The 27,920-nt window shown below is 44.2% G+C and overlaps 5 protein-coding genes across 11 annotated transcripts; 2 read left to right on the forward strand and 3 right to left on the reverse strand.

Annotated features, from left to right (window-relative positions):
* Positions 1-609: 609 nt before the first annotated feature.
* Positions 610-2,885, forward strand: rfxap (regulatory factor X-associated protein). The gene is made up of 3 exons (XM_037468456.2): positions 610-1,335; positions 1,608-1,718; positions 2,193-2,885. The coding sequence occupies exons 1-3, from the start codon at positions 907-909 to the stop codon at positions 2,295-2,297; spliced, it is 645 nt and encodes a 214-aa protein (XP_037324353.1). The 5' UTR covers positions 610-906; the 3' UTR covers positions 2,298-2,885.
* Positions 2,886-3,001: 116 nt separating this feature from the next.
* On the reverse strand, positions 3,002-8,604 carry smad9 (SMAD family member 9). 3 transcript variants are annotated; one of them, XM_037468445.2, is made up of 9 exons: positions 8,454-8,604; positions 6,992-7,046; positions 6,324-6,829; positions 5,788-6,003; positions 5,263-5,523; positions 5,050-5,157; positions 4,318-4,539; positions 3,595-3,851; positions 3,002-3,411 (listed from the first exon to the last, which is right to left on the reverse strand). In XM_037468445.2, the coding sequence occupies exons 3-9, from the start codon at positions 6,517-6,519 to the stop codon at positions 3,268-3,270; spliced, it is 1,404 nt and encodes a 467-aa protein (XP_037324342.2). In that variant the 5' UTR covers positions 6,520-6,829; positions 6,992-7,046; positions 8,454-8,604; the 3' UTR covers positions 3,002-3,267. The 3 variants fall into 3 exon arrangements, with proteins under 3 accessions (XP_037324342.2, XP_037324340.2, XP_037324341.2); XM_037468443.2 differs by having other exon boundaries at positions 5,050-5,160; XM_037468444.2 differs by lacking the exon at positions 6,992-7,046 and having other exon boundaries at positions 5,050-5,160; positions 8,454-8,578.
* Positions 8,605-10,678: 2,074 nt separating this feature from the next.
* alg5 (ALG5 dolichyl-phosphate beta-glucosyltransferase) lies at positions 10,679-14,124 on the reverse strand. The gene is made up of 10 exons (XM_037468453.2): positions 13,887-14,124; positions 13,154-13,322; positions 12,794-12,840; positions 12,501-12,569; positions 12,322-12,414; positions 12,099-12,212; positions 11,957-12,016; positions 11,714-11,865; positions 11,544-11,629; positions 10,679-11,240 (listed from the first exon to the last, which is right to left on the reverse strand). Exons 1-10 carry the CDS (start codon positions 13,947-13,949, stop codon positions 11,125-11,127), a joined length of 969 nt encoding a protein of 322 aa, XP_037324350.1. The 5' UTR covers positions 13,950-14,124; the 3' UTR covers positions 10,679-11,124.
* A 444-nt stretch (positions 14,125-14,568) lies between these two features.
* Positions 14,569-17,204, forward strand: exosc8 (exosome component 8). 2 transcript variants are annotated; one of them, XM_037468455.2, is made up of 11 exons: positions 14,569-14,660; positions 15,028-15,064; positions 15,205-15,268; positions 15,359-15,432; positions 15,523-15,568; positions 15,674-15,779; positions 15,907-15,952; positions 16,043-16,139; positions 16,219-16,339; positions 16,417-16,523; positions 17,015-17,204. In XM_037468455.2, the coding sequence occupies exons 1-11, from the start codon at positions 14,644-14,646 to the stop codon at positions 17,131-17,133; spliced, it is 834 nt and encodes a 277-aa protein (XP_037324352.2). In that variant the 5' UTR covers positions 14,569-14,643; the 3' UTR covers positions 17,134-17,204. The 2 variants fall into 2 exon arrangements, with proteins under 2 accessions (XP_037324352.2, XP_037324351.2); XM_037468454.2 differs by lacking the exon at positions 14,569-14,660 and adding an exon at positions 14,674-14,721.
* On the reverse strand, positions 17,157-27,694 carry supt20 (SPT20 homolog, SAGA complex component). 4 transcript variants are annotated; one of them, XM_037468420.2, is made up of 24 exons: positions 27,569-27,694; positions 27,079-27,174; positions 26,899-26,934; positions 26,666-26,791; positions 26,214-26,340; positions 26,004-26,107; positions 25,654-25,770; positions 25,433-25,486; positions 25,143-25,282; positions 24,823-24,973; positions 24,358-24,414; positions 24,147-24,224; positions 23,647-23,816; positions 23,503-23,535; positions 23,283-23,394; positions 22,955-23,060; positions 22,506-22,661; positions 21,763-22,075; positions 21,557-21,669; positions 21,215-21,270; positions 20,705-20,815; positions 20,018-20,108; positions 19,270-19,358; positions 17,157-18,172 (listed from the first exon to the last, which is right to left on the reverse strand). In XM_037468420.2, exons 2-24 carry the CDS (start codon positions 27,079-27,081, stop codon positions 18,029-18,031), a joined length of 2,487 nt encoding a protein of 828 aa, XP_037324317.2. In that variant the 5' UTR covers positions 27,082-27,174; positions 27,569-27,694; the 3' UTR covers positions 17,157-18,028. The 4 variants fall into 4 exon arrangements, with proteins under 4 accessions (XP_037324317.2, XP_037324318.2, XP_037324315.2 ...); XM_037468421.2 differs by having other exon boundaries at positions 20,705-20,779; positions 21,557-21,672; XM_037468418.2 differs by having other exon boundaries at positions 21,557-21,672.
* Between the last annotated feature and the right edge of the window lie 226 nt (positions 27,695-27,920).

Raw genomic sequence — 27,920 nt, forward strand, 5'->3', positions numbered from 1 at the left:
TTGTCATTAAAAAAAGTAATTCTACATTAGGTCATAAGAATAAATACTATAGAATTTCAAAATAGTAAATAAGCAACAGAATAGTATGTCATAAATGTCCTAGAATGGAATGTAGTTGTACATGTTGTAAAAAGGGTCCTATACCAATGATTAATATTTGATAGTATACCATGTGGGAAAATTGTACACTAAAAAACAAAATAAAGTAAAAATGAAATAGTAAATGTAAAGTATGATATGACAATTCCATGGTGTAGTATGCCGGAAAATATCCTTTACGTCTTAGTTTTTAAAAAATGGTATTAAAAAAAAGCTATTTTAATAACAATATCCGTAAGTAGTACTGTATGTTAAACAAAATGTATTGTATTTGACCAAAAAGTAAAATGAATAATATATTATACAAAAAAAAACATTTTTAAGTTACAAAATAACTAAATATACCACTAAATATATCTCTTTATATAATATATGCAACTGTACTTTACGCATATATATTCTCAGATTATTATATATATTATAACTATCTATTTAGGATCCATGCCCAATTTCTCAAGTAAAATACTTTATTACAGCAGAAAACCACACGTCGTGTTGCGTGTTGGCCGCTAGGAGTCGCTCTGTCGAGTCAAATAATCAAGCGAAGAAGAATATGATTGTTATCAAAATGCAACGACAGCGGTGACATCTGAAACCCGTGGAAGTTGAGTGGTAGGACACAAGAAGTCCTACGATTTAATGTCCAAAGTATGTATTCATCACACACGGCCTTCTCAAAATCGGATGATATAGGAAACTCGTTGGGAAGCTAAGCCGATTGACCTGGGCTGACCGCAGATATTTGATATTTAGCTCGCTAGCTAGCTAGCTGCCGCTACAACCGTGCATTTGGCATTCGCCGCGATCATGAGTGAGGATGACAATTCAGCATCGGCAAACAAAGACAAAGACTCGACCCTGTTGCTCACCAAAGACGGACAACGGTACTACGTGAGTAAGAGCGGAGTGGTCGACAGCAGAAATGTGATAACGCCGCACGAGCCGGACAACAACGTCTCCTCCTACGACATGGACGACCCCGACGAGGAGAGCGACGTCCTGGACACGTCGGATCCCCGAGACAGCGCCGCCAGCCCCGAGGAGCTCAACGACGAGGACACCTCGGAGGGCGACAACGCCCCCAAACAGTGCACCTACGAGGGCTGCACGGAGACCACCACGCAGGTGGCGAAGCAGCGGAAGCCCTGGATGTGCAAAAAACACCGCAACAAGATGTACAAAGACAAGTACAAGAAGAAGAAGAGCGACCAGGCCATGTCCAGTGGGAAAATTGACGTACGGCTGTGCTTCAGATACTCTGCATTTCTACATGCATTTAATTGAACGTATCTTCGTCTTGTGAAAGATTTTGTCCATTCAAAGTAAACTTGTATTCCAGACTGTCACTTTTAACGTAGAGATTTTAGAAAGATGACTGAAAATCGATTCATTTTGCACTGGGCTTGAGCCTTTGGCGCGCTCCCTTGCTATTTTAAACCACAATACAAACCAAGCAGTCCTTGTTAATTGCATGTTTTTTTCCCTCTATATCTCCATGTGGCCATCAGGATAACTCTGAGGAGCGGCCCGTGTCTGTGAACAAACAGCGCCTGGGTGCCATTGGGGACCGGCCGGCCAGGCCCTCGCTGATAGAGCAGGTCCTCAACCAGAAAAGACTGGTAAGTCCTAACTGGACACTGACTGTGTGGACTATAGATGGATGACAAATTACACTCTTTGTAAGGGATCAAGAGCCTCCAGAACTTGGCATTTGATTTGTGTTGTGATGTAAAACTCCTTTCCGTCTCTGCTCCACTTTCAAGAGACTACATTTCGGTTTGTAACCCTTTTCCCTCACTCTTGGCGTTATGTCTCTTTCTGGTTGTTTGGGATCCTTAAATCTCTCCTTGCTCAGCAGCAAGGCTAAATAGTACAGCACGGCTGAACACATTTATCTACCTGACTTGCATGCACATGCTCAGTATCTACCTGAACAGGTTTGAAAGCCATGTGTTTTTGTGGTCTTCTACCATCACTTGTATACTTCACTCTCGCCCCTTAATAAAAGCAGATTACGAGAAGAGAAAGCTTCGTATCTACAGAAATATTCAGCTTTTTGTTCTGAAATTTGAATGTGTGTGTGTCTCCTTCAGTCACTGCTCAGAAGTCCCGAGGTGATCAGCTTCCTGCAGCAGCAGCAGCAGCTCCTCGCCACTCAGAGCCGCAGCCAATCACAGCAGCAGTTCCAGGGCTGTTGACGCCAGTCTGCCGGTGTTCTGCGCTGTATTCGGGATACACAGAAAGCACCGAAGAAACACTGGCACGTGCGTGCGTAGGTGGTTGGTAACCGTGTACTGTGAACATGACTTCCTCCAGGCCAGACAGCCGCGCAGAAGAAAGAATGAAGTTCTATTCAAGAGACGCTTGGAAGGTGCTTAAGACTATTGGTGCTATTTCTTTTAACAATTACTTTTTATGTCTTTGTGTTAATCCCCCATCGCCATGTAACAAGAATAACGAGGGCTTTGGATTGCAGGTTTATCCAGATGTCGAAGTCTCACTTTAACTGTATAGTAAAAAAAAACTAAAAAAAACATGATAGTTTGTGTTTCTGAGTGCTGCCTATGTGATGCTTTTCTTCTTCGTAGTTCTTCTTCACTTTGTAGCCTGATGTTTCTCGAATGTGAATGTGTTAATAACATGTGACAATCAACTGTGTCAATGTATGTTTGGAGTCCTGTTGATGACACGTGGGGCTTTCATGAGGACTTGCTTTTATTCACAGTAACTGCATACAAAAAGAAACTAATCAGTTTGTTGGTATTAACATGGATCATGCTAGCTATGTTGCACTGTACCATACTGTGTGTGAATATGAAAGTAAATTATTAACTTAACGTTGAGAAGTTTGTTCTTTTTAAAACGACTTTAATGGAAAAGCAAAACGTTTTATAGAATACATACAACCGTAATAACATTGACGACAGAAGTACTTGAGTACCCGCCCGATATATCCTGGTTTTCTTGTCTTGGAGTGCAGTTAATGTCCCAATGACGGAGAGAGACGAGAAATACCGTATCACAGTCTTGATCATTTAACTACACAAGCTGTAAAGCAGACTTAATCACTCATGTGTTTCACTTATGTTGCATGATGTGACAAAACTTTGGGTAAGAATGTGGGAAGGACCCACGACACAGACACACAAACACACACCTGTGTCCATGCTATGACACTGATGAAATAGGGTTGTGGGGGGACCCCATCTGTGTGAGGACCTTGTCCAGCCATTGAAGGGGCCCGTGCAGATGTACCTCGATCCAGCAGGGGGTGCTGGTCACATCTTGCCGGTGGTATTCAGCACCCCATCCCTAACGAGAACACACACCAATAAGCAGTTTAGTTTACTATTAAAACGACATGGGTGACGAGGATAACCCCTCATCCTAGAACACGCTTAACAGCTCACCAAGTCCCAAATAACTGCATCTTTAAGTCCGCTGACAAACTTTGTTCCTATTACGCAATGAAGCTATTAAGCAAAAGCTCAGTACCTTCACAAAGCTCATGCGGATGGTACACATCTTGGTGAGCTCATAAACAACCTCGAAGCCGTGGTTCACGGACTGGGCGAGGAGCTGGGCGAACAGCTGGTTGTTGAAGATCTTGAGGCTGCAGCCGCTGGGGATCTTGCACACTGTGGTGGCGTGGAAGCCATGCTGGAAGTTACAGTTGCGGCTCTGGACGAAGATGCTGCTGTCGCTCAGGCACTCGGCGTACACCTCGCCGCCCACGTAGTACAGGTGGAGACCTTCGAGGTATGAAGGAGATCAAATAGGAGGGAGGTAACTTGAAGGTTAAAAATGTCGCAAAAAGACAACTGGTCCCTTTACTAGAAAACGGTAATAATGCAGCTTTTATCCAAGAAAATATGAAATCAAAGATATAAATATCTCTTTTTTTTTGGTAATATGTCACAGAGCAAAACCACAATGGAATCTGCTTATCTTTCTTTTTGTAACTGCTATCCTTCAGAACCACAAAGTGCACTGTTTGCTGTCACCTAGAGGCGCTTCTTGTCTCTCACTCCAACATGTCTCTATACTCTTAGCATGAGAAAGAAAATGGCCCCAAGGATTCAGGACAAAAACACACACCTCAAGTGATGCAAAGTGAAAGACTTTGACGGGGGGACAGGACACGTATAAGGTCCATTAAGAAATGACTCAAAGGGTGGTGCTCCAAACGGAATCACCTGAGTGAGTGGTGCCGCCTACCTTTGCCTATGTGCCTGCGTGTGTGTTCGATGGTGGAGTTGCGGTTGACGTTGGACAGCAGGCCGAGGCAGAAGCGGTTCTTGTTGTTGGATGGGTCGGTGAAGCCGTCCACCAGGACGCTGCGAGACGACGCGTGGAAAGTCTCCCCCACTCGGTTGTTGAGCTCGTAGTAAGCTACCGAACACCAGTACTCTGGCTCTTCGTAACACACGGGCCGTAAGTCTGAACCGGAACGTAACGAAGGGCTGGCTTTAAAGTGGCCGCTGAGGACAGCGCAGCATATGACATGCTACATTTCATTTGATGTGCTTTTTCAGACTGATGGGTGAAAGTACAAATGGAGTACAAATGGATAATAGACATGCTATAGTACTGGTCACTCAACTGGTGGAAATACTACTTAAATGACATACTAAATTTCTATTATCTGTGTAGGAGCCATTCGTGATGTTGTTTGTACAACATGGTATTGGGAGCCAATCTCAGGGGGGCCACGGGTGGCCGTGTGTATTAGTGTGACCGGGAGTCCACATATGAGGGCACAGGTGCAATTGACACATGTAATGATGCATGGGTGAGGGGGAGATTGCATGTTTTTTACCGCTATAGGCACAGAGGGAGCCCAGGAAGCAAATACATATACAGTTGTGAATTGTAAAGTTTAAAAACGAACAAACGGGCTCACAACAATCAGTCACTACAATCTGTAGATCTTGGGTGGACTGAAGTTACCTCTGTGTGGGGAGGAAAAAGTGAGTTTGAGGGTTTCTGTGGAGTTGCTGGGCTTCACGTCCTCCGGAGGGCTCGTCTCCATCATGCTGTACGGAGGCGGGGGCGTCTCTGCTGGAGAAGCAAGTCACAAATTAAAAGCGTCGGATAAAAGGTTGAGAGACGTATGAAGACAGAAGCCCATAAGAGGACCAGCGTGCTCCTTCTGGTTCCTACCTGTGAGGTGATACGGACTGCCGGGCTCCGCAGAGCTGTTGGGGGAGCTGGGGTAACTCTGCGAGGCGGGCGACTGGATGAGGGAGGAAGAAGAGGAGGAGGAGGAGAAGGAGGAGCAGGGCCGCGCGGGGAAGGAGTCCGGGTAGGTGGCGTTCTTGGGCATCAGAGGCTCGTTGTGCAGGGAGGCGTTACGGAACTTGGCCAGCAAGCTGTGCTGAGGGTTGAACTCGCTGTGGCGTGGGACCAGAACTGGCGGCAGCACTGAGAGAAGACGACAGGGGAAGGAAAAGACAAAAACAGGTATTGAGGGGGCTGACTAGACACAAAGGGATTTAGAGCGAGACCAGATGCTGTTATGAAAGATCACGTTACAGCAAGTCCCTTTGGCCTGGGAACTCTTTTATCAAATGCCTCGCCTCGGTTTAGGAAGGACTCCTAAAAACGATTCACTGCCACAATATTAAAATGTAATAATGACCTGGTTCCGTTCCAGCAGATTCAGATGTTCTCTGATAGGGCGTTTACCTGGAGTCTCCACGCGCCTGTAGTGGTACGGGTTGACACAGATGTCCTTCTGCTTGGAGCCGAAATCAAACTCACAGCAATCCAAGGCCTTCAGCTCGTGGTGGGACTGCAGGTCAGGCCAGCGCCACACCCTGCAGTAGATGACATGGGGGAGTCCCTTCCTGTGGGACACCTGCAACCTCCCGTCTAGCGACCGAGGAATCGTCACGCACTTGCCTGGAGGAGTCAGATCAAACAACTCGGCCCTCAGTATACACTTGAGGAAGAAAAAACTGCTTCTTCATTTCTTATCATAATTTATGAGCTCAACAGGTAAGAATCCTCCTCTTTACTGACTGTAGTGGTTCCCAACCTTTTAAGCTTATGACACCTGAAGTCAAGATTTAATGCTGATTGTTTGAATCAAATCATTTTCAAGAGCATGTTCGGTTTCTCCTATTAAACTCCTCAATGTTTATCTTGTGACCCCCTGCATGGGTTGTGACCTCCAGATTGAGACCTGACAGAACGCAAACATCTGGCACTCTCATACTCACTGGGCTGCCCTGGACAGCTGAGTGCTCTCTCCAGCTCCTCCATTGCCCCCTTCTTCTTCTTTAGTTTCTTCACTAGAGAGTCCACAGCCTTCTCCGCCCACTTCTCTTCCTCATCCCCTTGTTTCCAACCTAGCAGGCGCTTTACCGCCGGGCTGGTGAAGGAGAATAGGGACGTAATGGATGCAGACGAGTTCATTATGAGATGGATAAATGGGCGACGAGATGAGGTGATGGAAGCTGTTTAAGGGATAATAGTCCCCCCCCCCCCCCCCCTGAGGACAGCAGCCAGCAATCAAATAGTCAGGGTAAGGGTGAAAACGGTATCGGGGTGAGTCCGTGCAAACAGAGCACGGGGTGGAGGAGTTGGACTTCCCAAGTGCAGCACAAATTCTAAATCCCTTCTCTGTGCTGGCACATGCAGAAGAGATCCGGCAGCTCTGGATTTGAAGCCTCCTGCAGAGAAGGTTATTCCTCACAGGTGGAAATCCAGGTCAAATTTCAATCATCTGGCGAGAGAAGAAAGACAGAGTGTATTAACTGCTAATTTAGCTGAAACAAATGCAAGGTTGAATGAATAGTTCAGTAGTTGGGTACAAAGGAGACCTTGGGATTTTATTGTGAAGGGGATTAAGCACAGTGAAATCAAAGACTACATGAGCAAAACCTACTTCTACTTAGCGATCCGGGCACTCGAGGTGTATTTCCATGATACAAAGGCAGCATCTGAAGGACAATGAGACAGAGACCATGTATGAAACTGATCTCCCACAACAGCAAGGTTGTTATTTTTCTATAAAGAAAGCGCATGCAGTTTAAAAAAGAATAGGACAAGATGGAGAAAGCTCATTTCTAGATTCGACAACAATGAGGAATGTCCTCTCTGGCCTCTGTTTCTATGATCGTGCCACTGACGCCCAGGAGCCATACTGTCTGGCCAGAACACATCACAGGACAGGAGGGGGAGGGAGGGAGAGAGGGAGCGAGAGGGAGAGAGAGCTGTTTTGTCTATTTCTTCTAAACCATCGAGAAGCAGACTAATGATTTAGTCTATTCCAACATCTATATGTCACCCTTTGAGTCGCATCACTCCAGCAGCCCCATTTTACTGATGAATCATTCAAACTTTCCCAAATATTCATGCAGGAAAGTATGTCTGTGTAAGTTCACCATGGTGATGTGAGCTACCTGCAGCAGAAGAGTTTGGAGCGATATGTCCGAATATGACAGCTCGTTTTCCTCTTTATGCGCGCATGTTTGTGCGCATTTAATGCAGATTAGAAAAAACACTCTAGGCATGCAAAGCGTTTATATTGTCGGTCAAATAAAATGTTATTTCAACCGCAGTGTTTTGCTTGGACGCCCGTTTATTCTAAAATACACAGCAGAACCAAGAGTTTCCCAATCTTAAAGCGGTGCGGCTTTAATACAAATGTGAATGCAGCTTTTAAGTCCTAAATGCTCATGTGACAAAAGCGCGTCTCCTGCAGGATTTTAAAAAAAGAAAAGAAGAAAAAAAAGCAAGACAGCTGGAGTTCACAATGACAGGAGCTCAGTGCGGCATCAGTCTGCCGCTCCGTGGAGCCGCATGGCGTCACTCAGTCTGCAGGCTCAGATAGGCTAATTACCTAATGCTTTATCACCAGGATACCCCTTCCCTAAAAAGTAAACATGCCAGCTTCCCTTTCACAGCGAGTCCTGCTGCCCCCCCTCCCGCCCCCCCTAAGCCAAGACATCATAAACTTGGCAAACAAAATCTGATATTTGATAAGATGTCATAATTTCAACGGCTCCGTCAAGTGCCCTAAAATAACTGAAACAACGCGTGAATAATGTTGAATGTGTGCTGTAAAAAGTATTGGCAAGAGCTGTCTATTAACAATTATTATTATATTATATTATTATAATTCTCAGGTACATAATTAGTCTATATTTGGCCAACCACATATGTTCATGGAGACAATCCATGAACATAATATATAATTTAGTCAAATATTTAATCCACAAAAATGGCCTGCCAGCACCAAGAGTATTTCACAACAAGCATCTTAAATATTTAACTTAGCAACTAATTCACCAGACATAGAAATGGCATAAAGTAGCATTTTTTGTGTAAATTGTTTATTTCCTCACCTCTGTTGTGATGGCAAGTGCACCACGGACAGGCTTGTACGCGTGGAGACCTTGTCTATGGAAGGTCGTGCCAGAACACTGGAGCAGCGGAGGTGTGTGTCTGTTTGTTTGCGTTTGTGTGCGCGTGTCAACGTGTGTATTGACTTTGAAGCGTCAAGTTAGCCACAATACAAATTCCACTCTGTTAGACATTTCAAAATAAAAGCTTGGTTAACTAGAGTTTTAGGTTTCGTGTTGTCACAAGAAGGGGTCAGAAGTAAGAGAACTCATTGATCATTTCAAATGATGTCCTGAATTCAAAAAGGAAAAATGTGTGTGCTACTATTATATATACCATTGTGCATTCCTAATTTAGTTGCATAAAGAAGTGCAAAATGTTTCCAATGTAAACTAAATCATTTACGACTCGTTACAGGCTAATCATGACAAAATGTACCCTATTTTTTTTTACCCTATTTTGCCAATTCGGGTATAGGTTACAGTTGATTTTAGAACAATCCATACATTCCCACTTGATTTTACTTAGTAATGGATACATTACTACTACGTACACGATACACGCTATTATTGTGAAGGCACACGCACGCTCCTTTCCGGTATGTGCCGGCAGCCTGTGGCCGCTTTGATGCAGGTTTGAGGAGCCCGGAGCCTGCGCTCCTCCAGCAGCTCCAGCTGAGCGCCACACAGCCACGGCGGCGTCAGCCTGGCTGGAACCGCAGCGCCTCCCTGCGAGATCCCTCCGCCTTCCCCCTCTTGCAACTTTCACAGAATTTCAGATTCATGCGCCGCAACTGCATGCACGTACGCGCGTGTCCGTGGCTCCACCTGAGCCCGCGGTCCCGCTGTCTCAAGCTCTGACGGGGGTCAGGAAATTAAACAATCACACCTGCCGTCAGATTCGTACGGAGAACAGACATTCATAAAAAAAAAAAAAAATGAAAAATGGTCTGTAAATTGTGATCCATACTGGGTATCACAGCGTGAAGTTAATATATATTAGTTCTATATGTAATTTATTAAGCGAATTCAGTAGTACTTTAAAAAAAATTCTCTTTATCCAAGTGAAGTTGTTTGATTTTCTTTTGTTAGGAGCCATATGAGTTTCTTTCGCATTGCGGATGGATACGACGCTTTATTGGGAGTGCCGTGGCTAGTCCAGTTAATGACGCAATCCCGGCCTGGCGACAGCGAGTCTGCAAGTTTGACATTTCCAGTTTACAGCAACTGCTGCGGTCCGCAACAATACTCCCAGCACTCTGGGGGGGTCCAAGTCAAAAATAAATAAAAGAAACTGATATTTCTTTCCCCAACAACCACCATCAGGTGCGGTCATCCACTGCCGCGTGTCACTAACAGGTATGTCGGGGAGCCTCCTTCACGAGCTTAATATTGATTTTACTTCCAGGCGTTAATTAAAAAGGGCATCCATTAGGGCATCACACACGTCTTTACGTGCCCCCCCGGCACCCGGGCCCCCCGGCGGGGAATCAAATAGATCAATGAAATATTCTTGTAAATGTCGTCACCACCGGGCAGGAAGCTGGGAAGCGGCAGACAGATTGCGGTCCGCTGGCGCTCTTGTGTGTTGTCTGGTCGCAGAGGGCAGACAGACGGACAGGATGCGCTCCCCGGGGGCCCCGAGGGGCCCCCAGAGGCCCCCACAGCGACAGACATCCGCGTCTCTGCAACCTAAAAAAAACACACTGTTGAGAACTTGGTTTACTCAGACTACCATAACGTCTGATGTGGTGATTTCAGAGGTTAAATCTAATTTTATACTAATTAAATAAACTGCAAGTGGGGTCAGATGGTGCAGATTTCTCGTAATAATATTGAACTGATGTGTCCATGGAGCCAGTTCCTTGTGCAGCATGTCTGACCCCAAGTAGGGAAACTGTGCACCCTGTGTGGAGAAGGTGCATCCGACAAATTCTACAGTTAGATATTGGACACTGAAAAAACATCACATTAGCAAATGGGAGGCTGTGTGTGTGTACTTGCAAAGAGACACAACATTGTTTCAATATAAACAAAGTAGAAATCACAGATTCACAACTACTATCCTTCTGTTTGAAGATTTTTTTAAGACAATTTGAATTCTCTATTTTCCTCTTAAGTTCTATTTTTAAAAGTTTGTTATTTTAAATCAATTAAAAATATTTCTGTTGACCAACTCATTAACTGACTAATTATTGCACTCGTAGTTAGTAGACAATAATTAAATCTGAAATTGTTGCCTTTTTATTTTGGTTGAAGTCATACATCAATCCACAACTGTGTTTCCTCAAAACTACAACCCCATATAGTAACTTTCATTCTTCCCATCCCAATCATACAGATCATTGTCCACATTTCAATCGGTCACTTACATCTGATTGGCAAAATAAACATTGAGTAACCATAATAACCGGATCAATAATACAGGCACTCTGAAAGCCGCAGCAGGAGAGATGTCTGTGTAACAGCGACCATCACAAGCTGCGATCAAAACTGTAAAAAAGAAAAAGAAAAAAGGCAACCGCGCCAACACTTCACACGCGATGAGGTTTGGGGAGGAGAAAGACGTGATGTACATTGTACATTGTTCTTGCTGGCAGTGAATGACGGACACAGTTTCTCATCCCACCTCGCCCGGATGTTCGATATTCCTGTAAAAGGCGGTCTCTGTATTTTACTCAGTCTTATGCGCTGACTGCAGTTTCCAGGCCCTGGTGAAGTAGCGCATGCGAATAAAAAAAAGGTCTCGTCCCATCTGCAGCCAGCTCCAAAACGGGACCAGCTTGGATCCTGGCAGAGAAAAAGCAAAAGGCATTTCATTGTGTGAGTCTTTCAAAAAGGGAAAAACGCCAGGTTTGCTGACATTTAGTGCTTATAGATATTCTAGAATAGTTTAAAATCAAGTCAAAAACACAAGATAGAAAAATAACAAAATAATAAACCCCTTTAAAATGCTATTAACAAAATGTTAATATGCACCAGGAATAATTGAAAGACATCAAATCAGATGTTCACAGGAAAAGCATATCATCCAACTAAGTAATAATTTCATGATAGCAAAGTGTGAGTCAACATATTCCATTTAAACCCTACCTTCTATTTCAGTCCAGTTGACCGCCACCTCTGCGATGGGGATTTTAAAACACTGGGCAATATACAGGAGCTCCACATCAAAAGCCCTGTGAGAAGGAAACAAGGTAATAGGACACAACAGAAGTCTGAACTAATGTTCATGGGGTGTGTGGTGGAGTGGGAGTCCTTACCATCGCTCTACATGGAGGGAAGAGAAGGTCTTGAGGGCGGCCTCGCGTGTGAAAAGCTTGAATCCACATTGTGTGTCTTTGATCCCTCTTACGCAAAAGAACCACACCAGGAAGTGAAAGCCATACATGAGGAACGTACGAAACATAGAGCGCTGTATCAGAGACAACAGGGGTTATTACTGGTTAGTTGGGACGCAGGTCTATAATACATAATACATTAAAAATTGTCAAAGAGACAGTTACCTGGGCCACTGAGTCTTGCTCCAGGTGAGCTCTGGAACCACAAGAAATTGCCATGTTCTCCTATATGTACAGACGGAGAGTTTTAGTACTGTAACCACCGCACAACATGATAACAAAAAGCCTGAAAAAGACCACAACACACCGGTTTAGGTTTGAGGGCATTAAGTCCAGCCTCCACTTTCTCAATGTCAGCAAACTTTGTGGCTCCATCAGCATCGGCCATCAGAATGAGTTTCCCTCTGGAGCTCAGAGTTCCCTTTTAGAGAAACAACATTACAAAGTAGAATCAACACAAAAATACAATCCCAACTATTACTTTTGGACTTTTTTTCACATGTATTGGAGCTCAGTATCTACAGTCTCACCATCCGCACAGCTCCTCCTTTCCCCCGGTTATTCACCAGTGTCAGGACCCGAACTTTATCAGCACCGTACTTTCTACTGTACCGCAGCGCGACCTGGCAGGACAGCAATACAGCATGAAACAAATGTCTATTGGTATACCATTGAATTGTTCAGTGACATAGTTGGACGCATAAATCACCTCTGTTGTTTTGTCTTTGCTGCCGTCGTCGACCACGATGACCTCATAGGTAAAAGAGGGCTGCTGTTTCTGCAGAGAGGTAATAAGGTGAGGGACACATTACAACAGTGACATTTCATGGTGAATGCTGCCACCTACTGATTTTAAATTACTGAAAAACTGAGCTTTCTATCAAGGGATGATACAACTGGATCTGCCTTTCATTTCGTCGCCAAAACTCATTTTCAGACTCAAACTCACAATAACGTACTGTGGTTTAGTTCATGACTGAATAGAAGAGGATGAGCACTTACCTGTCTGTTCTCCAAGTACTCGGTAGCTTCATCCAACATCACTGGCACTGCAATGAAACACATCCACACGCATATTAGTGCTTATTACCCACTGCAGGTGTGCACTGACATTAAATCTGAGAGAATGGTATGCTGGGATTTAACATGCACCCGTTCCACTAAATGCTCAGCTGATTTGCTGGTGCACTATTCATCATCCAACATGGAGTAAACAAGGGCCCTTAAAACACGGACTTGTAATGTGCCAAATCATGAACATTCTTTAAGTATCCTGCCAATGTGCATTGTAATGCAACTACGTAGCCATGTCCCACTTGGTTCAACATTTCTTAATAGTGTCACTGTGAGGAAGACACCCACTTCGAAGTTCCTCGTTGTAGGCCGGGATCACTACGGAGAGCTCCCTGGAGGAGGGATCATGCAGGCTGGGGAAGAGCTCCTTCTCTCCTGTGACGGTGAGGAAGTATTTCTCCTTCTCATGGCGTGTGAGTGTCACCATCTCGGCGGTGACGTGGGCTATTATGAGCACCTGACACGGGAGAAATATGAAAACGGCATTCTTGTTGTCAGGTTGTTTTTCTGAGAATACATTTTCTGACATAAATGATGGGAACTGGGTTAATGTATTCTATACTTCAGAGCCTGTGCTATTTGAATGAGGTGTCATCACTTCATTAAAGAAATCTGATTGGCAGAGTATAAACTGAATTATGTTTTGTAGTCTTTGTTCTTTATTCTGGGAAGGTAAGAAATATGGCTCGTGAACTTTTCTTATTTTTCATCCTGTGTGATGCTGCAGTATCATGATTCATTCCAGTTTGCTGTTGTATTCTATTCAGTTTCTTTTGTCACTATTCTTACTGCTCTGGACCATTTAGGTGAGGGATTTCCCTCGTGATTAAATGTTTACGATTAAACGAAGAAAGAAAAAATTAACCATAGATAATTAGCTCAAAATTAGAGGAAGATACAAAAAGACCAGTAAATTGTTTCGAGGACTTCTTACATCACAGATTCTCACAGATCAGTTATAAGCTACAAATGATATCTGCCAATACAATATTAACTTAATATCATAACTAACGTTACTTACCACAATCAAACTTAGAGCTGCCAATGCCACCAAGGCCTGAACTATTTCAAAGATGAAATCCATGTTTCCATAAGTTAGCCTGCAGCAACTGACAGACACCAAAGTGGCTCGCTCAAAGGCTAGCGAACGAGCGTTATAAGGTGTAATCAATATTTAGGAGTCTGTGTATTTTACATTACTATCTATGTAGCCCAGTGAACTCCACTGCCAATCAAAACTGAACACAGCGGCGACGCGGAAGTAGCAGGAATTTCTCGACACATCATCAGTTTGAGGCAAGAGGGCACCGAGCGGGGCAGTGAGAGCCTGCAGCGCCTCCAGCGCCATCTAGTGAACAGGAGGGCGAACGACTAGAGGAACCACACTGGCTGAAACAAATACTAACAGGGGCTTTTAAATTAGTAGTGTTAAGTCTTCTTAACTATTACACTATTACACCTGTCATAAACAACATTAACCCAACCATTAAAAATGTTTAATCATTAGTGAAAATGCCTCTGAGCATAGCGGCTTTAAGTAAGTTGCTCTCCTATTGTTGTGTTTCTATTAGATCGGTATTTAAAAAGCAATTCAAAACCAAGTACACTATTATTTTTTGTTAAATGCTCAATATTAAAATGGTTTATTAAAATATTTACAAGAGCCTCTCTGTGATTGAATTTATTAATATCCAAATTGGGATTTCATCGCTTGCAACCTTCTTCCTCCCGGCCACCGTAGAACCTCCAACAAACACACGTGGTGTAATCAAAACATCATGGCGGCCGGCTTCAAGTAAGGCTGACAGACTTGAGCTGTTACACTAATTAATGATATTTATACGTAAAATCTCCAGGTGTTAAATTATTTATACATTTTTAATTATCGTTATGGCTGATCGTTGGCAGATTTTTATTCTTTATGCAGATCTTCCAAAGACGTGTTCTGTTGTGCTGATCAGTGCTACAGTTAATTTGGACAATATCACTAATGCGAAAAAGTTTAAGGACAGAAACAATAACTAACGTTAACAAATGTTATGAGGCATATCTTGCTCCCCAATTTTCGTCGATTGCTATTATTGACGTAACTGTAACCAGTAAGAGTTTCTGTCTCTGTAAGCTAATATCTAATTTACTCCCTTACCTGTGCACTTGTACAGAGTTGCTGAGCCTCTGGAGTACCACAGGAGCTTTCTCGTAAGTCATTGAAGCAGAAAAAAATGATTATTTCAGCCCAACGTTAACTAAACTCAAGCTTGCTCTGCAGAGTGATAAATACGATGTATTTATAATTTCATGTGAGCCGCGGTTTAACATTCAAATGCTTCCTCATCCAGAAAGAAAACTGTCGTCCAGATGGACGCGAGCTGTCAGAGTTCAGAACCACGACTGTAAACATAGGTAAGACACTGCGTTGATACTAATCGGTAGAGTGTATTATCAATAACTTCTCTTTGTCTACATGAACATGGTTTTCTCTGCTCTGTTCAGGGTCCATATCCACAGCAGATGGCTCAGCCCTGGTGAAGGTTGGAAACACGACAGTCATCTGTGGCATCAAGGCGGTAAATGATCATGCTCACGTATTGCAATTAAAAATCGCATCTCAATAAATCTGTCGGGTTCTCTGACTTGTTGTGTCTCTTCATCCGCAGGAGCTGACGACCCCGGCAGTGGAGGCACCTGGTAAAGGCTACATAGGTAAGTGCAGTGGTTGCAAAACATAGATTTAAAGCAACATCTGGCAAAGGCAATCCCAATGAACACACAGACCCTGATTGTAAGTGCTGTTCCCCACCTTTTCAGTGCCCAACGTGGACCTGCCTCCGCTGTGTTCCTCCCGGTTTCGGCCCGGCCCGCCGGGAGAACAGGCACAGGCTGCCAGCCAGTTTGTAGCCGATGTAATTGAAAGGTGCGACGGCCTTTCGCACACGTTTTTAGTTTTCATATCACAGCCCCAGCATCATGTGTTAGCTAACGGTATCAATGCTCACTACCCCCTTTTATTAACCTACATTTATTTCATATTGGGGTTGCAGCTCTGAGTTGATGCAAACGGAGGACTTGTGCATCGAAAGAGGAAAGGTAAATCCATCCATTGTGCACTGGAGCCAATAAGACTGAATGTTGTCGAAGTTGGGTGTTTGGTCCTGATTCTGCTGATTGTGCCTGCAGCTCTGCTGGGTGCTCTACTGTGACATGATGTGTCTGGATTACGATGGGAACGTGCTGGACGCTTGCATCATTGCCCTGCTGGCTGCCCTGAAGAACAGTATGTGCTCAATGCAAAATGGGCTCTTTTTGGAAGCTGGTTTTCATTGGTATATTAACTGTCTACCTGCTCCCTACAGCACAGCTCCCAGAGGTCACCATCAGCAAAGAGACGAGTTTACCAGAGGTTAACTTTGAAGAGAGACGAGGGCTGAATATTCGCAAACATCCAGTCGGCACCTCATTTTGCGTCTTTGATGAGTAAGTCAATACATTTCAGATGGGTATCCATATTCTGTGTTGATAACTTTTGTAAACCCGGCCTACTCTCTGTGCAGCTCCATACTGATCATCGACCCCACAGCTGATGAGGAGAGTCTGTCAACCGCTCACCTCACTGTGGTGACAGATGATGAAGATCGACTCTGCATTGTACATAAACCAGGTCAGACAATCAGTCTGTAATGACTGGCCTCCCTTGGAGCTTATACTTGTGTCAACATTTCCTGTAGACTACAAACAGGAAACGATTCAGCAGGTATACATTGTTTAAATGGTAGAGCTTAAGAACCTGATGTGCTGTGTTTGTGTAAAATTGTTTAAATTTCTAAAACTAGCTCAGCTCATGATTTATTATCCACTTTTTTAAAATAGTCTTTGTTTTATTAATTGTTCCAATGCAATTTAGTTAAAAGGTTTTTAGTTGATACCTGTAATACTTTGAAATTATTTTTGTATCATAACTTTAGCTTGCGTTACGTGAGACAGTCTACCGTCACTGCTCCAATGTTAAGTCAACTTACTATAAGAATGAGGACGGCACCCTAGTTCTACATTTAACGATATAAATTATACTCTACCACAAGCCTCGAAACTAATGCTATGAACGGAAAGGAAACCTCTCTTAACTAAATTTCCCTCTGGCCTCCGGCTCAGGTGGGACACCGCTGTCGGGAGAGAAGCTTCAGGAGTGCATCAACAGAGCCACAACGAGACAGAGAGAGATCCAAAAACTCATTGACAAAGTCGTGCGCAGTGTGAAGGCAGCAAAATAAAGAGCCTCAGACAATAATTTTTGTTTATCTAAAAGCTGTATTTTCCACTGTCAATATATATTCTTTTTTTTTAATAACAATAAAACTGCTGACAAAGACTGCTTAAAAAATTATTTCTCAGTGTCCAGAAATGTCTCACATCACACACTCAATTGATGTCTCTTAAGAATACACTCGTGGCTCCCGACGATTTAAAAGGAAATGCCTTTTCAAAATGCGCTGTACAAAAGCAGACGCACCGTCTTGCATCTTCATCTTGAGTCCTTGGTTTGAGCCCTGTGCCTGGATGGCCAACAGAAGAAAAGACTTCCAACAGACTTGAGAGGTAGAGAGCGGCCCCCCCAGGCACTACTCCAAGATTAGAGTTGCATTTCACATGTAATGGTTAAATGGGGGATTTGGTGTCGTCGAGCTCACTGGGATCCGTGCTTAAAGGGCAGTTTCTACCGGTGTCAACCGTGCAGAGGCAGGAGGGTTGGACACGCACGCTCATGAGGAATCCTCAAAGAATGTGGAATCCTCACCCTTTCTGCCCCCCCATAGTGAGACGTCTTCCTGAAGGGGCGATGTGCTATTGTGAAAAGCCTGCCGCCTACGAGAAACCATCTTATTCTGTTTTCATCTAAAAAATATCACTAGGTTTTTTTTTAAGTGTAGCACTCCCTGGCCTTTTAAAACCCAATGCCCTGTGGTAGACAAAGTTTTGATTCTCCAAAACCTCTGACAACCATCTCATACAAATTTGTCAGCTAGAAAAAGACACCGAAAAGGGCAAAAAAAATTGTTTTTTTTGTCTGCAATCTCCACAGTGAGTCAGACAAAGAGCACAGTATGGATCATTCATGTCCTAGTGTTGCTGGGAGGAGGGAAGAGTTCTTTTTGTGATGTTAGTCTCTCATAACTTCGGGAGGGGCTGTGGCATGCTCCTCTTCCTCTTACTTCTTGGTTGGCTGGCGGTATGTTGCTGTGGTGCTCCCCCCTGAGGAGCTGCTGCTCCCATAGCCATTTGCTGCTGCATTTGGTGCTGCAAGAATTGCAACTGTGCAAGTGCAGAAAATGAAACGCATCAGAGGAGATTTCAGTATGATGCTGTCAGCAGCATAATGCACATCTCCATTAGTGAATCTTAGGTCTGTCCAAGCATCTGCCGCATGGTTAAAAAAAACACATTCACTGGCACCACAGTTGAGCAGACTCCCTAAAATGATGTCTCAGCTTATCAGCATAATGCTTTGTGTTATAAAACGATAACCATCCACAAGTGTCATGGGTTAGTGAAGCTGAACCAAAGCCTGGTACGAAATACAAGAGCAGTGTGCGGAGAAGCACAGTAGAGGGGTTAATGGGTTGCAGAAGAAAGAGATGAAGATTTGGGAGAAGTGTGGATGAGTTGGGGAGTGAGGCAGGAATACAGTCAAGCAGCACCAGTGGCGTTGGGGGGGGACACACAGATCATTGCCTGTGCTCCTGGCAGACCTACATGCAGGGGGCAACCGGGCTTTCTGCTCGGAGTAAGTCAGCAACTTCAACTGGGCAGGAAAACAACAACATTGATCTTGAAAACACCTCAACATTCGTGCTCACGGTCCATCACCTCTCATCCTTTATGATGCCGCCAGCATCTCAGCAGCACCAGCTGACATGTACTATTCCCTATCCTGTAGCGAAAAGCTTTGAACATGGCTCCCAGCAGGGCACGCTGTTAGTTGCTGCCATTGGAGGTGGCACAAGCTGTGGTGTGTGGGTTGCTGAGATTTATCTTTGTCAAACAACATATTAAACAAACATACAACACAAGATGGAGTAGATGTATAACATCTGGATGATAATCTGGCCCTGGGGGAATATGGTTTCACCTACAAATTGTCATTTAAAGTTGTTCCGATTCTGCTTCCAAGGGGCCACGGTTGTATTTTATTCTGTGACATACAGTAAACAGTTGTTTGTGGTGTCCTTTACTTTAAAACCAAATTGAAATTGTACTGCGTAGTGAATAATGAACATAAGTATGTAATCTTCTGTTTACAAAAAAGCACAACACATGCCTGCCTGCCTGTTAAATAAAGGCATGGGAAGCTGGCTGGTGAATCTTAACGTATGTGCATGTGTATATAGATGTTAAAGTTGCTGTATTACTTGGATCTGTGGTTGGTGCTGCTGCTGAAACCTTGGAGAAGGCAGCGGGGGCCCAGACCCGTCCAGCCCACAGCCCAACTGGGACAGCACTAAGGGGGGAGGAGGGAGAGAGGGAACCCCAAAAGGAAGGATGTGGCGGCAAGAGGGAGAGAAGCAGGAGAAGGAATGGAGTAAAGTGTGGAGAGAGAAAACACACACACGTCCAAAGGGGGGGTGAATTTGAGGGGGAGGTAAGGGAGAGGTGGAGGGTTTCAGTGATGCATAACAACATATGTTTGAGGAGAGAGGTAAGATGAAAGAAGGAGACGACCAAACGAGGAAGCAGGGAGGCCAACAAACAGCACAGGTGAATGGCCATGTGCATGGACATTATTAAGTAGATTATAGGTAAATAGCATAAATGGGGTGGGCCCGACAGGTGAGCAGGGCAAGTTGAGAAGGCAGTGGAGCAAGGAAAGAAATAAGGGTGGGGACAAAAAAAACAACAACAAAAGTAAAATAAAAAAAGAGAATGCAGCAGAGGAGAGGAAGTTGAGTCCCTCCTGTCAGTTGTCATATGCTGCGCTGACGGGCACAGTGTTTAAATTCAGTAAAATGATCATATACAATACTTATGAATGAGAACTTATTAGGAGGACTTATTATTGGTATGATGTCAATTCGTTTTTTAAACAGGTTAACGGCGTGATCAAAAGGGAAATGTTTCATGTGTGCTGTTAATGTGTATTTTGGTGTCTGTGGCTCATACCTGCTGCTTGAGAAGACATGAAGCCTCCGACTCCCAGGTTGATGACCGCTGTTTGCTGGTTTCCTAAACTTTGATCAGACCCCTGATCCCCCTGCAGTCACGCACAAGAAACAGGTCAGTGAGGCCATTACACACAAGTTCTTTCCCTTCAAAGACTAGAGCGGCAACGTGTACACTCCTCCAGTCAACTCTTAATTTATAAAAGAATACATTATTAAAAGTGATTCTATATAAAAATCTCCCTTGTGTTTTGACATCTGTAAAGACTTTATGACCTGGAAAGAGCCCAAGCACTGGTTTACCAACTCTTCAAGCACGTTATTTACAAAGCACGACACAAAGAACACTATGAAAACTGAGTTTTAAAAGAGGATAGTCTGCAGTACCAGTTATTAGGTGGTTATGAGGCATTTTGAAGTGGTTACCGCTTCTGCTACAGCCTTTTTTGAACATGTCAGTGTTGCCTTGGCACTGGTGGATTCTGGGCTTTGCTCCCATTATTCTCTGCAGATTTTCTTAAACTTGCTTTAGTATGACAACGAGTGCCTTAACTGATGTCATTTCAAAGATCTTCAGGTCTTGGCCTGGAGACATTCAAATGTCAAATTCTTGTTCTCATCTTAACTATATAATTTGTGTGCGTGTGCGTTTGTATGTATTGCATGTGAATGCAACTGTGCGCCTCACCGTCTCTCCCTGTTGTTGAGGGCTGGAGGTGGCCGACTGACTCTGCTGTGGGGAGAACTGTGCCAGCTGCTGCTGCTGCAGAGGGTTAAAGATGAGAGGACGAGTGGGGATCTGGAGATGTTAACACAGACACACATCGACGTACAAACAGTTGACGAGGAACAGAAGGAGAGATGAGGGAGAAAAGAGGCAGAAGGGAAAGGAATGATGCAAATGTAAGCAAAGAAAAGAGGACAAGAGCAGAAGGTGAAAGGGGAGAATTAACAAAGATATCAAACAATACGGCGTAGCTAGACCATCACTAATACCACAATATCGAAACAAGAACATCAAAAAATGGTGTTCACTACATGGCATATGAGGTGCAGGGAAAGCAAGTGCGGGGAAATTGAGCTGTGCAATCTCATCACTGTCCCAGGTGTAGAAACAGAGGTGCAGGATCAGGACGTCAGCTGTACCAAACACCAGTGCCTTCTACTAGCAGCATTACAGACTAGCTGGAACACATACCTGCAGTAGGTTCAGCGGTCTTAACCCAGCGCTGCTGTTCAGGCCAAAAGGACTTCCTGCAACACAAATCAGCCTCACATTCACCAGACTAAATAGTAGAGACATACGCAAGCTTCCTCACTAAATCAACTTATCTGGTTTGTATCATTAGACCTACTGGGCCTCTTTTACTGGACTTGGATATATAAAGTACAATGGTATTTTACAGCCCGTAAAACTAATTAAATACTATGTCAGCACAGGGAGTTTATTTGGAGGGTAACCTACACTCTGCTACCCTGCAGCATTTCTAATTACCAACTAAAGTAATACTTTTTGCGACGCGGCACGGAAATATCTTACCGGCCTGTGCCGCGGACTGCATGGTTGGCATCAGTCCTCCGGGCGGAAGGATCCCGCTCAGGTTAAGCCCGGGACCCAGCATGGGGTTGGAGCCGCTCATCAAGGTCTGAGGACTGCTACACAAACATTACGGGATGGTCATGAAGAGTGACAGTGCCTGGCGGGTTAAAGAGAGGAATCGGAGATTTGGCAGATCTCATCCCTACCAGACGGAGCTGACCACGTTGATGAAGTTGAGCCCCGCCGGGTTGCCCATGACCTGCGGCGAGGTGGTCCCCGTGGTGATGGACGTGCCCATGGTGGGCAGGGGAATGCTCATGACGGGCATCGGCTGGCTCAGAGCTAGCTGCTGCTGGGCGAACGACGTGAGGAGGGCGGGCTGCGACTGGCTCTGAAGCATGGGAGGCTCCGAAGGGGTGGGGGTCAACGAGAGAGGAGCGCAGAGGGCGTCGGTGGGGTGCGGCGTCGAGCAGGGCGTGTTGGTGGGTGTGGGGGTGGAGGACTTGGGGGTCCCCGATCCTGAAACGGAGGAACAGAGGGGGTAAAGGGACCAGGCGATGCAGACAATCCTGGCACTTCAGTGTAGATTTCTTTTGAAAATGTCAAACAATGGCCAGATAAAATTATATGGCTCTGGTCCAAACCTCCCCTCTTTAGCTGGCAATGTGCTAAACAGATGTGTTAGGTCAGAATACATAATTGCTATAGTGCTAGTGCTGATGCAATTTTCTGTCTACTTGTCAAGTCTCAAATACCTCTCTCTGTGGTTTTGTTCATTCTGTGCTCTTCCATATCTCTAAAGACCTGGAAAGACCTGGTCATGGTAATTTTTCATAATTTGTCAGAAATAATTCTTGACTTGGAAAACTGGAGGCTTGAGAAGAGCTTATGTAAGACAATCTGGTACAAGGCGGCCGCACAGCTGCCAGTTGGACTCAGCGCTACTTACTCTGTGTGGAGCCCATGGGGGAGAGCGAGGCCGGTGACAGGAGGCCCACCTGGCTCAGCTCCATGGAGTGCTTCCTGTTCAGAGACTGGCTTTTGGCTGGAGGGGGCGTAGGACACTTGAGTAGACCACTGGTGGTTTGTGAACTATATAGATTACCTAAAGAATAAAAGAGTGGTTGAGATATGTGCGTTTTAAATATCACAAGCAGGGAGTATTGAGACATTCTGGATCCACTCTGGCTAGAAGACAAACCTAAACCCAATAACCTATATACCATGTGACTGTATAACATCATCTCCTATAACTTTACAGCCTTTTTTTACACAAGTTGGGCTACTTATCCACATTCCTCATATTGGTGTGTCTGTTTTCGACCACCCTGCTCAAAGGAAGTACGCACGGCCACCACATGTTTGCCCATTAATCTTTGTCAAACTTAGCAGGTGTACCTGAGGAGCTGTTGCCTGATCCAGAAGGCAGTTTGATGGGAGGGGGTCGATGCTTCCCCCCTTTTCCCAAAACAGACGTTTGGACCAGTGGAGGAATCCCTTCACCCTGCAGATGATATTCAAACTAGTTTGCTCAATAGGCCAAATACACTTCAAACTTCAAAAAGATAACTTATTGGGAGAAATTTAAATATTTTCTTTCTAGTATGAAGCAACCTGTGTAAGCTGAATCTGTAGAGGTGTCATTCAATTTCACATTCTATTCACAGGGAAGTGTAAATTCTGCAAACCTCATACTTCCCTTAAATCAGAGCAAGGCAGTACTTACCTCATCTTTGCTAGGGGAGGGAGCCCCCTGTCCCGCGCTGCCTGAGTTATGGGACATCTTGACCTCACACTTCACATCACTCTCATACACTCCTTTGTACTGAGTAAGAAACCTACGAACCACACATAACACATCATTTATAGCATGCTCTCCCAATAGCATGTCCCTCAACACAGATCATTTGACAGGACGCTCAACGAAAGCAAACAGGAGGACTCACCGATCTGCATCTATCTTGGAGCCTATGAGGAAACTGTGAATGAGACGAAACAGACGAGGGCAAGTGAATTTAGGTTGATATTTAAAATGAAGTACAATCATTCTTGAATACTCATGCTCATAAGGCATCACAGGCCGTCCTTACGGGGAATGTATGAGCTTGAGATCTGAGCTGTCCTCTTCGGCTTTTGGTTCTTTAGCACAGTAGATCTTTCCATACACCAGCGGGTCCCCCATTGACTGGAAGATGGACACCTTGGTCATCTGGGGTTGGCCCCCAACTTCACATTCAAACGTGTAGTCATCTACAACTTCCTGTGTAAAGAAAGTGAACACATACAAGTTATCGCTGAATTGGTGTCCATGAACAGCGCCACATTTACAACAGTTTTATGGTTCTTCAAATATGCGTCGGTTTAAGGACGTGGGAACTTTCTTTTCTGAGTTCATACTTTGGTCATTGCTAGCACTAAACAAACACCTTTTTGAATACTAAACGAAATGGCTCTGTGGTATTTTCAACCTAAGACAGAGGGAACATTTTCCACATTAAGCTTTACACACAGCTGCTCTCTTCTTAGTAATAACTGCAAACAGCCACATTGATCAGTACCCTCGTGGTGTTAATGCTTCTGTCACACTTACCTCAGCAGGCCAGATCACAGTTGTGGGCTGAGAGTCCTCCAGCTGCAGAGATCTCTCAACCACAGCATATTTCTCCACCTAAAGACACACACCAACAATACCATCTGGTTCATTACGCCCTTACTGCAAGTGCAAAACTAAGAGTTGAGTTAGTTTTAAGTGGTGTTGGCTTCAGTGTTTATGTGTTGTAGAGGACCAGCGGGCGACTCACATCAATTTCCTTTGGTACAGATAGTTGGCAGTTGCTCTGCTTCCACATGTCCACACACTGCCAGTGATGACAACCGGGAAGCAACAAAGAGAAAAACAAAAAAGAGGCATGAGCGAAAGGGGTGAGAGCACAATGACAGCACACATTAAACTATGCTGAAGTAGGTTAGCAGATCCCAACAGATAACAAACAAAGCAAAGGGCCAAAGAGAAAAATTGGCACAACTGAAACACTGGCTTTTTTTCCACCTTCATAATGAAATTAGAATGTTTTAAATTAATATGACTCAACCCATTTCGTCAAGTTTTATTTTAACATGATCAGTGTGATGGATAGAAACAATGATCCTTATGTGAGAGAAAATCAAACTAATGGAATACAGGCCCTGTCAACTTTGTCTTATGTGCACTGCACTCACACACCCATATATATGCTTATTAAATTGTGGGCGTGTTGACTACTCACATTTCCGATCTTTGAGATCTTAAGGTCGGCGGCGGGAGCAGGTTTCCTCTCCTTCCTCCTCTGCAGGTAGTCGTAGAGCCGTAGCTGTGGTGGCAGATGGGAAAGCTCTTGCTGCCTGTTCAGGGCGGCTCGAGAGTGCCTCTTGAAACACCTACGATAGAAATGAGGTGACTAAGAATGATCATGTATTTTGCTTCATTCAGTGACTGTTTTTTTCTTCACAATTACAGAGCTTTTATTTCCAGAAAACCCCCCACAGATGAGCAATTCCTTTGCTTGTGTGACAGAAGTCAAAGGGAGCTGAGCAGCGTGTTTAGTACCGTTTCATAGAGCGAGTGTTCATTTTCTGCTTGTTGTACAGCAGGCGGTTGGCTGTGCACGTGACAGAAATGGAGGGGTCCAGGCACAGAGGTTCAGCTGTGGCCAAAATCAACTGACTCTCCAGCTGTAATTTGTCATCCTAAAGCAGAGAGAAACAGAGGCTACAGAAAACACTGGTGCAATGTGATGGTGCTTACTACCATTATGGTCAAACAAATTAGCAAAGGCAAAGGGCAAATCAAGACGTCGGATGTGTGGTTTTGGTTCTCATTGAGAGAGTGCACTTTACCTGCGTCCACTTGTGGTGATCACTGGTCATGGCATGGACATCACAGATCAGAGTCTGCAGGGCAATAATACACATTTAAACATCTCAGCTTTTCTACATTAATGGTTAATGGTAAGCTACCGTATCGCTCATTCCAGGTCATATTAACAAATGCATAAACATGCGTAAGTACACATGTCAATAGATACAATTGATTATTACCATGTATTTTACTTGTTTACCTGCATGGTTGGCCGCAGCAGGATGTGTCTGCTCTGATAGGTAGGCATCTTGGTGTTACCAGACTGCCTGTAGTCTCTCACCTCTACTATTACACAGCCACAATGGAAGATGTTCACCTGAGACAAATTGCAGATGGCAAAGGTCATGCAACAGAAAATTACAGCAAACAAAAAGAACAAATTATTCTAATATATACATTCATAAATAAAGTCTTTAAAGTATGCGCATTAATATCTCAAATTCAAATAAGTTAAAACTTACATTTGATACATGGAAAACCTTAAAAAACACACACACACACACATAATGGTTTATGCACAATTATCTAGGTGCATTAACAAATAGACACCTGTGATTTCTCCAATAGATCCACCAGAATAGGAGGTAACTCCTCTGCATCTAGGTACTCCAAGAGTTCTCCTTCTTCGTATGGCAGACGGATGGTTTCCGAGTCTAAAAATCGACACAGAACACCATTGTTACAAATGAGGCGATTGTGTTTCACTGACCGGAAAAACACAACTGCATGACATTAACAGACTCCATTGTCTTATCTTACCAGATCCATTTTTCCCCCTGAGCATTAATGAATAGCCTTCATTCCCGGGGTACAAGTTGACCACCAGACACGATACGGACTCCTGAGACACCAGCTTCTCAAGTAAATTCACATTTCTCCTCAAATTCTTCAGAAAAACAAAAACAAAAAACATATGAATAATTTTAAACTTCAATAATGACTACTTAGAAGACTTAAGTGAGCGCTGACTTTATAATCTTAATGTTTAAGTATTAAGTGTTAAGTACCATTCATAATCTAAAGCTTTATGCTATCACTATTTTTACAGCACTGTTCAGGCTATTGAGAGATAACCTGTGCGTTTAAAAACGATTATCAATACAAGTTGACGTTTCTCTACTCACACCCAAAAGATGAAATTAACAAGATTTGAATTCTTGGCCATTACTACTTAGTCATAACTAATAAGAGTCAAGTTACTTCACACGGACCTTTAACTCAGGCTCTTTCTCACATTCCTCGATGTACAGCTCATAGAGCTTCTGATACAAACTCTTCCTCCCGCCAGTGGAAATTCTTCTTTTGGCTGGTCGTTGACGAGCACTTTCAACAATGTACTGAATCGACAATAAAACATGTTATTGGACGAGGAAACAGCTGGTGCATAACAAACATTGGCAGTGCATAGTGCGTGTAAAGCATGCACAGGGATACATGTGTTTACCTCAGCTCGATCCAATGCATATTCCAAGACTTGTTGCTTTGGTAAATACAGAGAAAAATGGAACAGATGAGTCACCACCGAAACTCACACATCGGCAGAGGGGAGAACAAGCTGTTTACTCTACAGATGACCGCTGTGGTTCTCCGCTGCACAGGACTTGAACGAGATGAGAAAACTCACCATTGTGGTCCACCGCCAGCTCCGATGCAAGCGAGGGTAGACGACGCTGTCCTTTCTGCCCCACACGGTCACCTTCCTAAAGTGACCATTCACAGCCTGCACATCAACACAGCAGGGTCACACCACTGCATACAATAGATGAATCAACACAGACACCCTACAGAACAGAACATGACTGGCACGCAAAACTGTTTCATCTTGAGTTGTTTCATGCTTTACGTGTACTTTAAACGCTCCAGCAAAGGGAATACATGCAAACACATGTGGGGGAGTCGGTTGGAGCGGGTAGCCCGGGTTGTGGGTCTATAACGACTGGGAGCCCAGTGAAGACAGCGGCAGAGCAGAGGCGAGCTCGTTGATGCCCGACCGTTGAGGGCTAACGCGGCTAACGTTAGCATGCTAGCTCGTTCCTGGTGGGCAACTGTGAGTTCCCAGCTACGCCGATGGCATTACGGCGTCTGAGACGCGAAGCGACGAAGGGTGGACTTGCCTTCTGGGTTGCATAGCGCACGACTGTAGCTCCAATGCGAGAAAACGAAATTAAGTTGAAATATCGGTGTCTTCATTGAAAAAAGTCGGAGCAGCAGCCATCTTCTTCCAGTGTGACAACAACAGCTACACTTCCGGTTTGGTCAGCGGTGGGCGGAGACACCTCGCGACTAATTTACAATTGGTGTTTTCTTTTTAAAAAGCATGTCTTATAAATGGCAAAGTTCTCCGTGTATGCCTCGTTGTTACAGAGTTTAAGCACATTTACACAGAATTCAAAGACAATAATTATACAAAGTACCTATGTATAATTACTTCTGAATTGAAGCCGTCGGCCTTCATTAAAAAATAAC

Source organism: Pungitius pungitius, chromosome 16, assembly GCF_949316345.1.
Source record: "Pungitius pungitius chromosome 16, fPunPun2.1, whole genome shotgun sequence".
Classification (NCBI taxonomy): Eukaryota; Metazoa; Chordata; class Actinopteri; order Perciformes; family Gasterosteidae; genus Pungitius; species Pungitius pungitius.

Excerpts from the sequence above, each read along its gene's own strand:
- rfxap (XM_037468456.2), top strand. The coding sequence starts at position 907 with ATGAGTGAGGATGACAATTCAGCATCGGCAAACAAAGACAAAGACTCG. Across the intron at positions 1,336-1,607 it reads TGTCCAGTGGGAAAATTGAC|GATAACTCTGAGGAGCGGCC; the intron begins GTACGGCTGTGC and ends TGTGGCCATCAG. Across the intron at positions 1,719-2,192 it reads TCCTCAACCAGAAAAGACTG|TCACTGCTCAGAAGTCCCGA; the intron begins GTAAGTCCTAAC and ends TGTCTCCTTCAG.
- exosc8 (XM_037468454.2), top strand. The coding sequence starts at position 14,696 with ATGATATTTATACGTAAAATCTCCAG. Across the intron at positions 15,780-15,906 it reads GTAGCCGATGTAATTGAAAG|CTCTGAGTTGATGCAAACGG; the intron begins GTGCGACGGCCT and ends TTGGGGTTGCAG. Across the intron at positions 16,524-17,014 it reads CTGCATTGTACATAAACCAG|GTGGGACACCGCTGTCGGGA; the intron begins GTCAGACAATCA and ends CCTCCGGCTCAG.
- smad9 (XM_037468443.2), bottom strand. The coding sequence starts at position 6,519 with ATGAACTCGTCTGCATCCATTACGTCCCTATTCTCCTTCACCAGCCCG. Across the intron at positions 6,004-6,323 it reads CAGCTGTCCAGGGCAGCCCA|GCAAGTGCGTGACGATTCCT; the intron begins GTGAGTATGAGA and ends TGACTCCTCCAG. Across the intron at positions 4,540-5,049 it reads TTTTTCCTCCCCACACAGAG|ACTTACGGCCCGTGTGTTAC; the intron begins GTAACTTCAGTC and ends GTTCCGGTTCAG.
- supt20 (XM_037468418.2), bottom strand. Across the intron at positions 23,536-23,646 it reads CTCAAGCTCATACATTCCCC|TTTCCTCATAGGCTCCAAGA; the intron begins GTAAGGACGGCC and ends TCTCATTCACAG. Across the intron at positions 20,109-20,704 it reads CTCAACAACAGGGAGAGACG|GGGGATCAGGGGTCTGATCA; the intron begins GTGAGGCGCACA and ends GCGTGACTGCAG.
- alg5 (XM_037468453.2), bottom strand. The coding sequence starts at position 13,949 with ATGGATTTCATCTTTGAAATAGTTCAGGCCTTGGTGGCATTGGCAGCT. Across the intron at positions 12,213-12,321 it reads AAGGAGGAGCTGTGCGGATG|GGAACTCTGAGCTCCAGAGG; the intron begins GTGAGACTGTAG and ends TTTCTCTAAAAG. Across the intron at positions 11,866-11,956 it reads AGCAAGACTCAGTGGCCCAG|CGCTCTATGTTTCGTACGTT; the intron begins GTAACTGTCTCT and ends TCTCTGATACAG.